General features: G+C 42.7%; 1 protein-coding gene across 5 annotated transcripts in view; it reads left to right on the top strand.

Annotated features, from left to right (window-relative positions):
* unc13c (unc-13 homolog C (C. elegans)) overlaps positions 1–17,169 on the top strand; it is a 79,420-nt gene that overhangs the window by 14,065 nt on the left and 48,186 nt on the right. For 2 of the 5 annotated variants that reach the window (XM_078085253.1, XM_078085252.1), the window contains exons 3-11: positions 1,501–1,523; positions 2,142–2,188; positions 3,208–3,286; positions 5,854–5,925; positions 9,556–9,775; positions 10,787–11,014; positions 14,091–14,232; positions 15,678–15,847; positions 17,023–17,138. In XM_078085253.1, coding sequence (XP_077941379.1) covers positions 1,501–1,523; positions 2,142–2,188; positions 3,208–3,286; positions 5,854–5,925; positions 9,556–9,775; positions 10,787–11,014; positions 14,091–14,232; positions 15,678–15,847; positions 17,023–17,138 — 1,097 coding nt within the window. The remainder of the gene's footprint in view (positions 1–1,500; positions 1,524–2,141; positions 2,189–3,207; positions 3,287–5,853; positions 5,926–9,555; positions 9,776–10,786; positions 11,015–14,090; positions 14,233–15,677; positions 15,848–17,022; positions 17,139–17,169) is intronic. The other 3 variants (XM_078085254.1, XM_040201058.2, XM_078085255.1) reach the window with 2 other exon arrangements.

Raw genomic sequence — 17,169 nt, forward strand, 5'->3', positions numbered from 1 at the left:
CAAACAAGAAAGTGCAATTTCCTCAAATAAGCCAATTTACAATTTGCTATAGATGAGTGACGTTACCAGTACAATTTAAGTGCTCCAATTTGTTAGTCTTTAGTCGAGGTAGAGTCTGAAGAGGTGTGTCTTTAGATGGCGGAAGATGTGAAGGCTCTCTGCGGATATATATATATATATATATATATATATATATCATCTTGGGGGTTTCTTTATTTAACAATGATTTTTGTACGTTAATAAAGGACAATCAAATCAAACACCACCGTGTATGTCAGTGCATCTCTGTACTAGAAGAAGATGTCCCTGTGTGTGGCACAGGTCCTTGTTTTACTATCAGCCATGTGCAGGCTTTTCTTCTCTGGCAAACTCTGATCTATGTGCGCTGTAACCATGTGTGTCGGCACTGAAATGCAGAATTTACTGCTCCTGTTGAAACCTCAACACGTTGCCCACAGCACACACACACACACACACACACACACACAGAGGGTTTCCTTACCAGTCAATTACATTTTTGTTGCACGGACTTAAGGCACCTGGGAAATTCGGTTCATATCAGCAGCCTATGCCCTATCTTTGAGGTCTGGTTTTATCTAGTGCAGCTGCAGACTTGCGGGTAGACGGCACTATCTCCGTGTGCCGTGCTGAAAGAAGCTTAGCAGATTGCCGTCCATCGTACCCACCTGCAGCTCAGCTCCTTCTTTCAATGCCGTGGATCTGCGTTTTGATTTCACGTCACCGAGTGACAAGTTATTGTCGCACTAAAAAAAGGTTTTGTCTACAAACATCAATCTTTTCAAGAATGTACATTAGGTTGTAGAAATTTAAAATGTTTTGAGTAACATCAATCACAAACAGATATTCACTCGCACAGTGACTTCCACTAAAAACACTAATGGTACTATAGAGCACTCTGAGGTACAGCATCCACCAAACACTGCGCTCTATTAATGTACAGCTCTGGAGTTATCGCTTTCATTAAAGGTTAATAATTAATACCTTCATGATGGGATTTTTTTAACAGGTGTCAACTTTCAACTGAACTGATTCAACAAAATCGAAGCGATACCGGCAGAGTTAAAGGAAGCCTTTTGCTCAGTGATGCAGACACTGCACACGGACAACCAACAGTGTATCGTGTTTTTTTAAGACACAATTTGATATTTTCTCTTGTGAACAGCTGTTTTTTGTTTGCAGCACATTAGACTATGATTATGCTGCCATTTATCACCCATGGATCAATAGCACAGTAATTACACCGCTTGGGAACGGCAAAGAAATAAGCAATAAAATGCAAATTGCTTATGTTTAACCAATGTGGTATTTCTCCATAGTGTTAAATCATGTAATGCTATCGATCAAAGGTATATATTCTTTTATTCAGAATGATCGGCCTTGAGCTGAGAGCCTTCTGTTCAGCCCTTTCCACTGCTTTTGTATTTTCCAGTATGCTGGTCTTTCTTAACAATCCACCTTGCTGTCATGTTCTTCTTTCAGACAGCAGTGCTTTGGACACACAGGTTTTTAGTCATTGTTTATTATCAACCACGTGGATAGCATGTGCATGGCTTTGTGTGTATGTTTGCCAAGTTTGTATATGGTGTGATGGTGTTTGGTTTTTTTTCCATCTCACTTGAATTTGATTCTAAACATTTCATCCACCTGAGGGAGTGGGTTTGTTCTTCATGTGACGTCTGTAGGTGTGAAAGAGAATGCAGCATGTTCCATCGAGCCCTGCTGTTGTTACTTTGTGATGGTCATCGTGTTATTCCTTTTCAGAGGAAAAATGATTTGTATTTTAAACTGGACCATTTGGTCAGTGAATGGGAGTGTTACACAATAGGCAAATCTGGCCTGGAGCAGCAAGAGCGGCAAAACTCTCAGTCTTGAGCAGACAAATTACATTGATGTGGAACAATTTGGTCCTTTGCCTGCGGTGTCTCTGCTCCCTTCTCCCCGTTCTGTACTCCTCTCCTCCCTCTTGGCCTCAACTGAACTCCAAACATACTGTATATTCCCAAAGACAATTTATCATACTATATATTTATTTTGTCTTCATTTTGCTGATGTTTGCTTTGTGCCGTGTGCACTTACCTTGTATTTCTGGGTTTTACATTGTGTGTTTCTTCTCTCTGCAGCCTCACAGTATTTTGGACCCAAAGTTGCTTGGCTTGCAGACTGGAGGGTGAGTGGTTGCTCACTTCCTGATCTGATCAGTTCACAAGTAAATACACCCCAGTCGCTCTGCTGTTTAGGACCCCCCATAGTGAGCTCTATACAGCAGACATTGCTCATTCTATGGCACTCTCCCCCACTTAAGGGGGCATGCTCCCTGTATGAGATGTACAACTGAGAGAAAATGCATATACAAGATGCCTGATGCTTTCACAATATCTTTTGAGGAATTAATGCTTATGGCTCCACATTTCTGATTGTTTTAACAAATAGGGTTGAGAGTCCAGGTTAAAGATATATGAAGCCCAATGATATTATATGATTTTGTTAGGGAACTCTGCATAATTAACCTCCGTTACCTCAGAATACGCTCTGACTTTGCAGCCATCTGCAGCACACATGGTTGACGCAGTAAAGAGCCAGGGTGCGCCAGGGACCCGAGGGGGAGCACAAGGGCCGGGGCAGGTTATCAGACCACTGATTTTGTTGGGAGGGTAGACAGAAAAGCTTAAGGAGCTTCATTTTGCGGATGCATTGGGGCCTTGATGTAATGCTGAGGTCATTAGAGGGTCTTTGAGTGACAGTTGAGGTGATGCCACGGAGAGCCTCACGGGGAAGACTGGTGGGAGAGCGGCGGGGGAGCCGTGGAGCCTGCACAAGAGAGTCGACTGTTCACTGAAGTGTCTTAGTATTCATCTAGACGTTTTCATTTTTTTAAGTTTAGAAGAATCTTCAGAATCCTCAAAATGTAATATAGACATTTATCATGGCAGCAACCGCCGACAAACCTTTAGATAACGTGGAAGAGTGAGCCCAAGGGAACAGCCGAGGGTGAGGGGATTACATGGAGCTCAAGTGTTCGTCACCAGCCAAGGGGGGGGAGACAGGTTAGGTGGGAGGCATGATCCATGGTATTTGCCGGCTGTGTAAATCAAAACCCCCCCGTGCTCCTCTTCCACTGTTGTAATGTCTCCCACAACATGGCATTATTATGTTATTAATACACTTTAAATCCGTCTGCTTCTCCAGGGCTGGCAGTATTCTTTATGGCATTGACAGCATGCCAGATTTACGCCGCAAGAGGACAGTGCCTCTTGTCCGAGACCTGGTGAGTCATTGGCCTCAACAAGGTTATGTGTTATTTATATGAGTGACCCCACATTATACCACACTGGTGGAATCCTGCGCCGTGTGAGTATGGACGACTGCAGGAGACCATGATAACTTTGCTGGCTATCTAGGCTCGGGATGATTGAAGATACTTTCCTCGCTGTGTAGTTTAAAAACAGCTTGCAAAGTTACATTAACTCTAAATGTAATAGGAAAAAAAAAACATGCTAACGAGGAGTTCAAGGGTAGTCAAAGCAACCAGTTAAAGCTGTGGCTACAGTGTAAAGCATTACTAATGTTACCTTATCCATAACCACGCCTTGATTCATTTGCCCGGAGAGGGTGTTTAACACATTGCATCACAGCGATGCTCTTCCATTAGTTTTTATTGGAACATAATGTGTCGTAACACATCCTGCAGAGAGGCCTGTTTCAGTGGAGTCCACTCCAGCTCTGAGCCACATGGTCAGTCTGTCTGAGGGACAGAGTTCTGTCGTGATGCCAACCGTATAAATGTCTGTTTATAACTGTTTGTCCTTTATGTGAGCACAGATTGTGTCTGTCTTGTGTTTGTTTGTTTGTTTGTTTATCATCTTTGTGTATTTTAGTCCAAAGGATGGAAGAAATGATCAGAAATCTAGAATTAAGTTGAGTTACAGACCAGCTGTGTAATAACTAAGCATTCTACTCCAAAAAAATAAATACATTTGGATTTTCATTGTGAAATGATATGACTATGCAGCTTGATTTCATACACATAGATGCTGATGAATGTTTATATCACGGTGAACAACATGAGTTGATGCTGTATTTGTCCATATCCCTCATGAAATTAATAACCAACAATGTCTTGGTAAGTATGGGTTGTCATTTTTAAATTTAAATATATTTTTTGGATTTTGCGTGTATATATGCCATCCCTACATAGACCCATAACAGCTATGGGTGATATTTTTCAGTGAGTTGTCAGATTTCAGCCTCGCCGATGCTCGGCCATTTTTCTTCCCTTTTTTTTCGTTTGCTCGGCAGGTCTCTATAAATTTTATTTAATTTGAAATATTGACAACTCAACCCAAAAATATATTCTGACTTCTGATTTAACTGTGTGAGGCTTTTAAATCATGTAAAAGTGACGCTGAGCAAGCCTTTTACGCGTGGGATGAAGTCAGTTGTCAGCAAACAAATCGGTCCCCTTTCATGCCTCTCCTTTTGTCAATGTCCCCCATTTGCTGTGTGATTGCTTCCGGGCAGCTGCAGCGTTTGATTGGAAACGGACGTCAGGGTTCCCCCCTTTACTATGGCGGGACGCGAAAAGCATAAAAAAAAAACGAAAAAAAAAAAACAGCGTTGTGAATGGATTCACCAAGCATTGAACGCTACATAGTAGATGGATGGATAACATCTGGACGCAGGGTCTCATTGTATTGCCCGTAGCAACCTCAACAGTGCTGGTGCATGTTGATAAACTTACATCAACACTCGCGGTTCATGTAGAGGTCACGTTCCTTCCTACATCCTCCATGGCTTCCATGGATCTTTACCATAGCTGGGCCGCACAAACAAAGAGGGTCGTGGTAAAGACTGATCCGATATTGTCAGCTGTCCATGTCTGCATTCCTCTGTTACAAAACCTCCTGGAGTATGGGATACACGTTTAGCGATCTCTGGTTACTCAAACTCAATGGACATTAACACTACAGCTAATTTACATTTGTGTATTTGTGTGTGTCCGTGTGTTACCTGTTTGTGTTCGTATGGGCGTGTGCTGTTAAAGGTTTGAGAACTTGTGTGTGTGTGTCTTTTTTCTTTTCAAGTGTGAGTCTGTGTGAATTTGTGTTGTGCAGTACACCTGGCTTCACCCATACGTTAGTGTGTGTGTCTTGTGTTTCTCTGTTTGTGTCAAACTAATGTGCAGAGCAGACAGCAGAAAATATGATCAAAGCTTCATCCAACAGAGAACTGAAAATAAATGCCAAGCATGACTGCAGTTAAGTAACTTCCAGTGCATGAGTGGATCAAAATCATGCAACGGCTGTTTAATCTCTCTTGATGAATAGTTGAACTTTTCTAGAGCTCTGTGCCCTAACCAGCAGTACTGCATGGCAGTTAAGACACCGATGCGCTCAGAATGGATAGTTTAATACAATTATTCTGCTGTTTGTGCTTTAAGCATTCTCTGTCCTGCTCTTTGCCTAATTCAAGTTCTTCATTTCTTTCATTCTCTATTCCCGGCCTCTTGGAAAACACAGGCTTTGGTAAGCTTTCTATACTCTATGTCTGCCTTTTCTGCACAAGCTAGGAGTAAGAGTTGAACGCTTAGTCTGCATCCGCAAGACTGGAGTGTCGTTTTTTTTTCGATCTATTGACTTAATGTGTTTTACCCGATATGTCCCATATCTATTTTCTTGCTTTTAGAAAATGGTATGCCCCATTCACAGGGTGTTTAACTCTATATATAGTGCCCCTCTGTGTTAATCCATTGATATTCTATATAAAACTACAGAAACTGTAGGAAAAAAATGGGTCGGAGGATTCATCCCTCTTCATTATCTCTTCTTCTCTCAGACCCTCACTGCTCGAAAGGCAGGCATCTCGTTCGCTCTGGTGAACCGGTCCACCCTAAACAATGAGGATCTGGTAAGTACTGACATGGCCGCAATGCCCGCATGGAACGTCGCTGTCTGTTTATTGTGGCGTCTAATTGAGTAATGGAGGGCTCTGCAGGGACACGGCATGCCGGACCCATGTTTGCTCATTATTTTTTAGGGTGCTGGAGCTCCGACAAACATTTATAGCTGTGCTGTTTGCTGCAGTCACAGAACATCAGGGAACCCGAAACCCAAGGTTTCTGAAATGAAATTTTGGTGGATGTCATCAGTGGCCGAATGATTTTTCACACAATGTATCTACTGCATGCGTCTGTCTCTCTGCCACTCTCGTATCTATAAAACACACTGCAGTTTATTAAAATGGTATTTGTGGACAGCTTCTTTCTCTTTCCGCTGTTCTCGCCTTGTAAGATTATTTGGGCGCGTTTAGAAATTCCCTGCCAATAAGTACTTACAATTTTTCCAAATAATAATTACGGTAGACAGAGTTATGCAGAAAAGGCCAAATCTCTCAGTCGATGGTGTGAGACACTTTTGTGTTGACCTCCAAAGCTCCATCTGCATTAATTGATTGCAATCCTTCCCTCCCAGAGGCAAGAGAGCATTATAGGATGCAAACAGCAGGAGAAAGCCGTTCTTCAGCAAGACAAACAAGCAGACAAGTTCATTGCCACTTCTGTGCAACATGAGGCTGCCTAAGCCCACACAATTACTAGATTTAAATGTGTCCTGCTCAGCATGAACACACATTTCATCTTTTCGAACACGAGATCTGGCCCTCAATTTGTGTATCACTTATCTACTTCACACACTTGACTTGGTCCTCATGCTTCACGTGCCCAGTTGTCCTCCAGTGACAGGGTCCTGATTGCTGACTGATATGCTTCTCATGAAAAGGGCTTTAGGGATGAGCTACTCATATTCCAGATGACGGAGAAATGACGCGGTAGATGCGCGGTGTTAATTGGCGTAAGAGGGGTGCTGAGGTCGTGGGCACATTTGGAGATTGCACCACGGTGGGAGAATGAGGACTTGACACAGGGATAGATAGAGGGATCCAATATTCCGATTCGGGGCAAACGAGGAATAGTTTAATAATTGTTGGCCGAGGGGAAACTGATTCGCCGAGCGAAGCTGCAGATTGCGCGGTCTTGCAAAGTAGGACAGGCAGATGTCAGAGTTTTATCTGCAGCATTAAGTCCAGGAGAGCGCTTTCCTGTGCGGACTGAAACTGTACTCAGTGAACGACTATATGCTGCTTGAGAGTGTGGCGGAGTTAAGGGAAGAGGGGAAAGGCGAGAAAAGGAGGGCAACAAGAAGAGGATCAGAGCACAGAATGTCACCACTTTTTTTGTCACCGTGAGCGTCAGTCATGTTGAACAATCCGCCCACGACTCCAGGGAGGAGGATGTTTAAAACCGATTTAGAGTGAATAGGTCTCCCATCCTCTTTTTGTCTCATCTCTGCCCCAATTCCTCCATTGTTTTTCCTCTGTCAACATAATGGATTTGAATTTGATTAGAATATCTTACTCTGTCATTGCTGACATGTAGACATTTCTGCTCCAAAAAGCTGACATGCTTTTTGGAGCAGAAAGGAGCATTACGTGTGAGCTGGCCCGTGTGTCCGCTCAATGTTCTGTGCTGCACGTGATCCAAGCACCCGGGCCTTTTAAACAGCGACATTTACTGTGTCTGTGTTTACCTGCAGAGACAAAGGCAGGCACTCTGTCAGGTGTTCAGAGAGCGAAGGGAGCCCCGATCTGACGTGGGTCAAGTAGCGTCTGACAATAACATCTGATGCGTTGCTTTAAGTCAGTTCAGATATCAAAGGGTCGAGTTGTTACTAGCCAGCCAGTGCCTTGATTTGAAAATGCTTGCCTTGGAGTTCCCCGCAAGTGATTTAGGATGTTGCCACATAAAAAATAAACATTAAATTGAGTTTAAATACTCTCAAATGTTTAAATTGCAGCATATATTCCTGGTGAGGCCCAAGCTGGCACAGTATTTCAAATAAAGGTATGGAGGTGTAGATTGCTAGAGGAAGACAGCGTTCTCCTCCGGGCATGTTTCTCTCGGGCAGAAGCTGCAGCTGTCAATCAATTCCAGTTGTGTCTTGCACAAAACCACCAGGGTCACCTCCCAGCGTAACACATGCGACTCACACAACATGCACTCTTCCCACATCTGCTGCACAGAGTGTGAGTGTGACGTCGTGTCAGGACTGAGAGAGAGAGGGAGAGAGAGAGAGAGTGTGCACAGAAAAAAAGGGATGCAGAGGACTGTCGATATCCCATGCTCATAGACATCTTGGCTCAGTCATCTGCTGCAGGCGCTTGCAGTATTCAACAGTCCAGCACTTCATTTGGTGAGGAGCAGGCTCCCGGGTGTGGCCTCAATGTAGCTTGTGTGCAAACTGTGGGATAATCAGAGACATCTGCTCCATCTCATCATTTTCAGATTAAAGGGAAAATCTCTCCATCTCCCTGCTGTGTTTCATTAAAGGTCTTCCAGGAGTCAGCAGCCTCTCGGTTGCATCAACGCTCTTCGGCAATGTTAGATGGCCTTGTTGTCATCTGGTGTCATTTAATCATCTCTGCCAGTGTGTCTGTGTGTGTATACAAGCAGTGCAGCAGCCTTCGTGTTAAAGTGCGGAGCTACTGTCCAGGTGTTAAAGCCCATTGTCAACGCTCAGTTGAGAGCAAATGGAGGGGGCGGGGGTGGGGGGTGGGGGTCGGGGTTGAGGAGCGGAGCGCGCTAGAAGCAGAGAGCAAGTACCTATTGAAAATGTATTTCACCACCATACATCATCTTCTTCTCTTCCTCTGTCAGTTTATCCCTTGCCTGCGCTTTCTCCCTCTCAATTTGGATAATGCTCACTTTTAGAAACCTTATTTACAGCGCCCATCGATTCTGCCTCCCAGAGTTGGCGAGCCTCGGCCCGCTTTCCAGCCCCGCTGGATGTCAGGGCTGCTGCAGTAAAGCACTCCATTTGAGGAGGGTTCTGTTACGGAGCAGTCGGTCCGAAACGGGCCTCTGGAAGACTTCAGTGTTTGAACAGCAGCAGCTTTATTCAGCGACCACTCAATGAGGACAAAAGCTGTGGGCTGTTTCAGGATGTTGTTAAGCTAAGCTTATTGAGACGGAAGGACGATTCACTGTCAGACGGCTGCCCTCTCCGCTGGTGACCAGCTAATCAGAAAAGGATCAAAACAGCCTCCCGCCTGTTGTCTCGAGGAACAAAGTAACGTGTTAGATCGCTTTCTCCAACAACAAAAGTTGAATGATGCTCCTGTGCTGATGAATCGCAGCTGCTACAAGTTACATCATTCTGATAAAGGTTTCTAAAATGCGGAGGTCTACATTTGATCCTATTTAGACTGCAGATCGTGTTTAAATTTAGCCTGCAAGTCTCTGTTTAGCTTGTTAACTTTATGTGTGCTACTATTGTACATTGTCATCCCTCAGAACGTGCAAAACTATCTAATCTCAGGATGCATTGAATGTTTCTGAAACTCATTCTAAGGAATTATTCTCCTGCTCATTAAGCCACACCTCTCTGCTGCTTGCAACCATGTATACTTCCCTTGTCCATCATTTTCTTCCTTTTATCGCTCCTCACAATTTGCCCAACGCTTTTTAAAAAAATGTCTTTGCAGAAACTACACGTCTTCAAGAAGACCCTTCAGGCCTTGATCTACCCGATTTCATCCACCACGCCTCATAACTTCGAGGTGTGGACGGCGACGGCGCCCACCTACTGCCATGAGTGCGAGGGGCTGCTGTGGGGCATCGCCCGTCAGGGAATGCGCTGCTCAGAGTGCGGCGTTAAGTGCCACGAGAAGTGCCAGGACCTGCTCAACGCAGATTGTTTACAAAGTAAGAAAGTAGATCAAGCCCAGAATGCTTCAGTGTACAGCTCACATAAGAAAAGAAACACGCAGCTATGATGTCACAAACATGACTTGGTGAGAGGAGTACTCGACGGGTGGGCTTGATTTTCATTTTTTGCAACATGACAGTCTTCTCCTATGATTTACTTCTTTTTTCTTCTGCACAACTCACTGATTATCAAACAAATGGTCAAATTTATTCAAAAATAAAGGCATATTCTTAAACATATTGTTAAAAGTAGAAATTTGATAACTGCCCACAAAGCTATTGTTACCCTTCATCCCCCACATTTCAATAACTAACACTATTCTGTCCTGCAGTACGGGGGAATGCAGTTACATTATTACATATCCTCTTGCACTTATTGCACTCGAGTAGCGTTTACACTGCTCAGTGGAACTCATCACAGTACCGTATCATCGTTTTCAATGTTACAGCATGGTCCAATAGAAACAATGTGACGAAGATCCCCAGGCAATCCTCACACACTCCAAATGGATTAGCTACACTGGCTGTTATCAAACTCAATGTTTTATTACTCTTTTCAACAGCATTACAATGTTTAAAATGTGATTCATCTTAATCACGTTTTGATCTGCAGTCTAGATACACGATGCCGTGATCAGATACGCGGAATGAACCTCAATGTTGTTGTTTTTCCCACCGAGACACATTCACATAATAAAATACAAGTCATTTGTATTACTAATAATGAAGTAGTTAGTAGCAGTGATTTGTGATTTCCCAACCTCTAAACACACTCAGTCAAACAGTCACGGTGGCACACGTGAGATGTAACACAGTATCATACACTCAGTGTTTAAGAGAAGAGAAGGTCATGTAATCATGGTCATTTAAATAGAAGTCAGAGAGAAATGATCCTGTGATACGAGTACATATGATGGATACTCTGAAACTGGGATGGATCACCAGTATTTCTAACAGTTCCTGGGTATTAAACATGCAGAAAAAACACTGACTTTTGTCTTCTGTCAGGGGCAGTGGAGAAGAACTCCAAGCACGGGGCGGAGGACAAGACCCAGAACATCATCATGGCTATGAAGGAGCGCATGAAGATTCGGGAGAAGAACACTCCAGAGGTGTTCGAAGTGATCCAGGAGATGTTTCATGTCTCCAAAGAAGACTTCACTAGCCACCTGAAGACAGCCAAGCAGGCTGTTCTGGATGGGACCTCCAAGTGGTCTGCCAAAATCACCATCACAGGTTAGCGGGGTTCAGAAAGTCGATCTTCAAACCATCTGATGAAATGGTGATTGTGTATCTTAATTTGTGTCCTGACGGATGATGGTGATGAATGTCCTTATAATGCTGCATGTGACCCTTGACCTTTGCTACATGATCTGTGAGCTTTTGCTCTCTACTCGATCACCAAAATAACAAACTTGCCTTTACAAGTTAGGCTTATCTGGAATGACACAAATTGTTATTAGAATTAGTATTTACTTGTCATTAACCTCGAGATCTTGGTCATTAAACGTTGACACTGAGACACAATCATCCCTGCATATTTAATTAGAAAGAAAAAACAATTTGAAATTATATTTTGGGAAGTTATTTGTTGATAATGATGTGATGGTTGCTAATTGTTTTGTAGAAAAGCAATGATGATTTTTTTGGTCATCATTCTCCCGGATACAAATTTGAAGACTAAATTTACCATCTACTCTTCTCATGTACCTTGTCAAGTACGTAAGTGAATTTTGTACAGGAGCTCCGTCCGTGTAACATGATTTCAAGCATTTTAAGCAGTCAGGGCTATAATCAAATTGCAACAATGCTTTCCAAATTTTAAATATGTTTGAATACAAAGCATCTGAGAGGAGGTATTAAAGAGGCAATGGTGACATATTATTATGGGAGAGTTCTTGAGCTCACCAGTATGCTGATTTGTAGGATGTACTTTGGAAATGAACCCCTCAAAGCTGCCCTGCAAGCTTTCTTGGAGATGCCCATCAAAACGTCAAGTCCCTTAGTGAAGTGTGACAGTACGGCACTTTCATTTTCATTTTTCACACATGTATAGTATATCTCTTTGCAGGGATAAAATAATGTTATTTGCATTATAGAATAGTACATCTCCTTTTATGTACCTAACCTCCCTTGTCTTTGTTTATTATCCCTGTTAATGAGAGGAAGTAAATCTGAATTTATATTCCTCTTTCAGTTTAATTTCCAGCACATTTTTTCACATTCTGTTTGATTACATAACATTTGCTGTTGTGCCTGTTTGCAAAGACCGTGAACTTAAAAAGAATAATCATCCTGGAGGATTACAAGGCTCTTCTTTTCATTTCACTAACCTCATTTACATTACACATGGTGCACGCCGTCACAGAATCACCCGGTTTCATTTTATTCAGAGTTAACTGGCAGAAAGAAGGTCAGGAAGTTAACTTTGCACTCTCCCAACCTGGACTCCAATCTATCGGTGTGGTATCTCAGCTCATTTAATGCTCACCTTGCATTTCTCACAGTGCCAATACACAGGAGAGAAATGGAAACCGAGCGGGAGGGAGACAAATAGAGAGCGAGACGGAAAGTTTAGAAATAGCGAGGAAGGGGACTCTTAAGAGAGGAAGAGAAAAACAAAGAAGAGAAAGGAAAACGGGATTAAGAGAGACATTGAGAAGCGCCAGGGTTGCCTCAATCAATTTCCTTATTGAACGTCCCGTTTTATAGCATACTCATTGAGTTGTTGTTTACGTGTTATTCATTGGATAAATACAGACTGACATTGACTCTGCAGCACTCGCACAGCGGCCATGAGGTATTCTGTTTCTGGCTAATGTGCACATTAGGGGGTTTTGGCAGGGAATGGTAACCTTGACCAGATATATTACGCTAGGCTAATTAGAACATTTCTACTAATCACAGAATCTGCTACTGTACCCTTCCAATGCCCCGATCACGCCATTATCAAACAGACGTGCGTGAGGAACACAAGTAGTGTTTCCCTTCACTGAAGTTGTCTCTGAACCGTCGCTTCACTGCAACCGCTCACCGCAACAGACGTTAATGTATGAAATGGAAAAACAAGTAGTGCTTTCCTCCGTTCAGTTGCTACTCTACATACCACAATTGGTTTATGCCTCTGGCTTTCCCATCTTTGTTACTCGACTCTTGTGAAATCAATGTAAATCTTCTTCTTTCCGCAGCTTTTGTACTATTAGGCAGTCATGTCAAGTTTTCAAGAGCTTACAATATCCAGCTTTTGTTGTTTGAATTTGTGAAGACCCTAAAACCCAAGCAGATTTAGTTCTGGATTAAAGGCAATCAAACCCAAACTCTGCCCACAGTTTACTCTATTTAAGGAATGAGGATGTGCAAAATGAAGCCACACTTGACGCCAGTGAGAAAAAGCTGTCCGTCACACAAACAGAAGAGGGGGGTAATCATAAGGGAAAAACTTTTGGAACATTGGAAATGTGTCAGATGTAAAACATCTGGCAGAGAGTTTTGGATTTGGATATAAAGGTGTGATAGCTTTAGAGGGGTTTAAGGTCCGCTGGATGATGTGGCGAGCACCCTGTTGGTTTTGAAGCTCGCTATATGTCGGCTACGTCACCTTAACTACAGGAAGCATTTGCTTTTTAGTACTCCTGGAGCAGGAAGGCCATGGCTCTTCAAGCCTCTATTTTCTTCCCATCAACTTCTGTCAGCATTGAGCTGAGGGATATATATGTACCCTGAATTATTTAGTCTGTCACTTATGCATATTTAATGCCTCAGTGTCCTTTTTCCCTTTTATGGCGCTGTGAAATACTACTGTCTCTCCTCTGCACCTCCCTGTGTCTGTGTGTGTGTAAGATTCAAAATCTTATTCTTAACACAGCATAGAAGGGATGGGATCTTACTATAGCTGTGATGTAGAATAATATAAATGAATAGATCACATAAAAACAAGGACATTTAATATGGCTGTTGCTGTTGTCAAAGAACCAAAGAGCTGCTTAGTCGCCTCAGCTTTTGGCTGAGAGCTCAAAGTTGCTTTAGGCACTAACAACGCTTCAATTCTTGAGTTGACGCCCTAGAAATATAAAAATATAATTCAGGAAACTGAATGGTAAGCACTAAAATATAATATAGAGGTAGATGCATTGACCCTGGCCCTCCCTCCCCCACCCAACGCTGATGCCTTCGGTTTTTGACAAACAAATGCCCACTGTGAACTAAGTGAGCAGTAAGTAAGTTTAATTTCAGGATGATGTATGAAACCCCAAAGGAGTTCATGTGTGTTGCTTTTGTCATCTACAGTTCACTCTTTGTGTGTTGTCTCCAGTGATGAGTGCACAGGGTTTACAGGCCAAAGACAAGACTGGTTCCAGCGACCCCTACGTCACCGTCCAGGTGGGCAAGACCAAACGCAGGACCAAGACCATCTTCGGCAACCTCAACCCGGTCTGGGATGAGAAGTTCTTCTTGTGAGTGCTTTCTATCAATCTGACCTGTGTCCGACCAGACAATCTGCACTGAGATTAAGAATCGTCGGTTTGAGGGAATCTTAAAGCTTCAGTAAATACGGAGACCGTCTCTCTCTTCTTTTATGTTGCTGACGGTGACTTAATAGCTTGGGAAATGACTGTGAGTTATGTCATCTCACTCGCCAAACACACTGCAGAGGATTTGTAGAGTCCCACACTGCTCAAATCCGCTTTGAGATTCCCTGTGCTCTCTCACACACACACACACACACGCACACACACACGTAATTACACACAGACGCAAATACAACTCACAGCTGGTAGATCAGATTGCAAATGTATTGAATGACAAGTCAGTTCCCAGGACACAACTTTAAATATTGACCCCCCCTCCCAATGAGTATATTGAAAAAATGTAGGCATTTGGAGCCTTTGAGAGCCCCCAGTGAAGGATATGCGATAGGAGGTTGAAGTAAAACCTTTTACTTTATTTTAGTTGGAGCTAAAGAACTCAATTTGGACCCGGGTGCTAAATATTTGTTAGTAGTTCTTGGTGTTCTGCTAAACTTTGTCCTGCATCAAGCCTGAAGAAAGAACAAATGTACAGTGTCCTAGTTGCATTGGTTTGTTTGCTTATTCCTTTGGAGTTGTCTGTCTGTATTAAATTCCTGTAATTCCTACCCACCTGCAATGTGCCTCCAGTGGTCCTCTTTCCCATTGCCACGAGGATGTAGATTAAATCCAGCGATGTATCACTGTGTGCTTGTCGGAGAGCAGAGTCCTGGACAATTAGAGCAGCAGCAGCAGCTAGTGTTCCCCACCCCGCCGGAAACGGATTAGTTAAAACCAAATACAGCAGATACTGTTTCTCTGGCTGCTGCAACCAAGAAGTCATTAGATGTAATCTGTTGGTTTTAATTCCAGTACTGAAGAGTCTGACCCCATCAGAAGCTAAGTGCTATGGCCACCTCCGTTCTATTTAGCAAAGTCGTTATTGCGAAGCGTCTGTCAGCCACGCTGATGCAAAGAGGCCGACTTGAAGCTCTCACAAACATGCACAGTAAATCGTTTCCTGTGAAACATTGAGCTTTTCCTTTGATTGTATTAGCATGAGTTGGGGCGTAAGAACATGTAGATTCAGAGTAAAGGTCATGCAATGTCTTGTTGTGAATTGGTCCTTTCCTCCACACACGCATGCTGAGCACACAGACTCACTCGTACACACAAATACACGCGATTGAATCTAAGCAACATCTTTTCCTCTACATGTGTCCACAGGATCAAAGGAGGTGCCTGAACTTGTCTTCATGCGTTTGCACTGTCATTCTGTTCTGAACCCCCCCGCACCAGCCCGATGAGCTGTGTCTGAATAAGCTGTTGCTGATGATGTTGTTGTTTAGCTTGTGGATTGTTTTGCACTGACATTACCATCTTCCAAATGACAGTGAATGTCACAACGCCACCGACCGCATCAAGGTGCGCGTGTGGGACGAGGATGATGACATCAAATCAAGGGTGAAGCAGCATTTCAAGCGAGAGTCTGATGATTTCCTGGGCCAGACCATCATCGAGGTTCGCACTCTGAGTGGAGAGATGGACGTTTGGTACAATCTAGGTAGGTTACCCATTGGGTGTCAGAGTCTTGCTACGGGGGGCACAGATTAACTCAAAACATTGTTGGCTTTTACTATGCTTATTCTGAAGATGTTTGTTGAATTTATTTTATGCAGTACAACACAGATGACATGCAAGTTTTGCAAGTTTTAGGATTGAAAGCTTTACGATAAAAGTTATACATACATATACATATATATATATATATATACATATATATATATATACATATACAAGCGATATATATACATATATATACATATACATATATATATATATATATATATATATATATATATATATATATATACATATGTATATATATGTATACATATACACACACACATCTGAGCCACAGAGACCTTTGATTTAGTTGCCGCTCTTGATGCAGAGCCTTTCACTGTTGCTACTCTCAAACATCACCGGCGTATCCATTTTACATGAGGTTGAATGTGCAACATGATGCAAGCTCCCACTTCTGTTCAAGTGTAATGACTATCCGGTGTTGTCTTTGTCGCTCTATTGCAAAAGGAAGCCATTTGTGCTAATTTTGACTCCTGACCAATGCTGCTGCTCTCGGCCTTTTTAAATGTCCACAATAAATGTTTAAACAGCCCTTTGCTGTTGCGTTTCTCCACCTTTTCCAGCGTCTGTCCTCTCTAAGCCTCTTCAGCTCCTCTCCAATCTGGGCTTTGGGTTTACAACGATAGTCTCCTTTGCTTTGCCACTTTATTCTTTTTCAATTTGTCTCTAAACAAACCGGTAGTAAGGAGGATTTTTCCCAAATTGAATATGATAGAGATGAATTGAATATGAAAGCAGGCGAACCCCGATAGCAGTGGAGTCATTTGCTCTCAAAAGCTTGAATGTGTAAGCCTGCATCTTTGTGGTTGTGTGTATTCAGGGATATATATATATATATATGTATATATGTGGACATGCAAGAAATGTGTGCAAATACTGAATAGTATGGGTGCTGACATTTGCATACATGAAATAAACTAAAATAAAAGAGATTGTGGAATTTAAAATAAATATTAATCCCACTTTGATATGAATTCTGTGGATTTAGGTAGTCACATTTGGTCTAACCTACCAAAAATACAACTTGTAATTGGTAGTTACTCCCCAGTTATTATCTGTCTATGACTAACCCAGCTCGGTCATGTGTTACAGACAAAAGGACGGACAAGTCTGCGGTCTCTGGGGCCATCAGGCTCAAGATCAGTGTGGAAATGAAAGGGGAGGAGAATGTGGTTCCTCCTCATGGCCAATACACCTGTTTACACGAGGTAACCGTTATCCCGGCGAAACGGGTTCTCA

Source organism: Gasterosteus aculeatus, chromosome 12 (genome assembly GCF_964276395.1).
Source record: "Gasterosteus aculeatus chromosome 12, fGasAcu3.hap1.1, whole genome shotgun sequence".
Lineage (NCBI taxonomy): Eukaryota > Metazoa > Chordata > Actinopteri > Perciformes > Gasterosteidae > Gasterosteus > Gasterosteus aculeatus.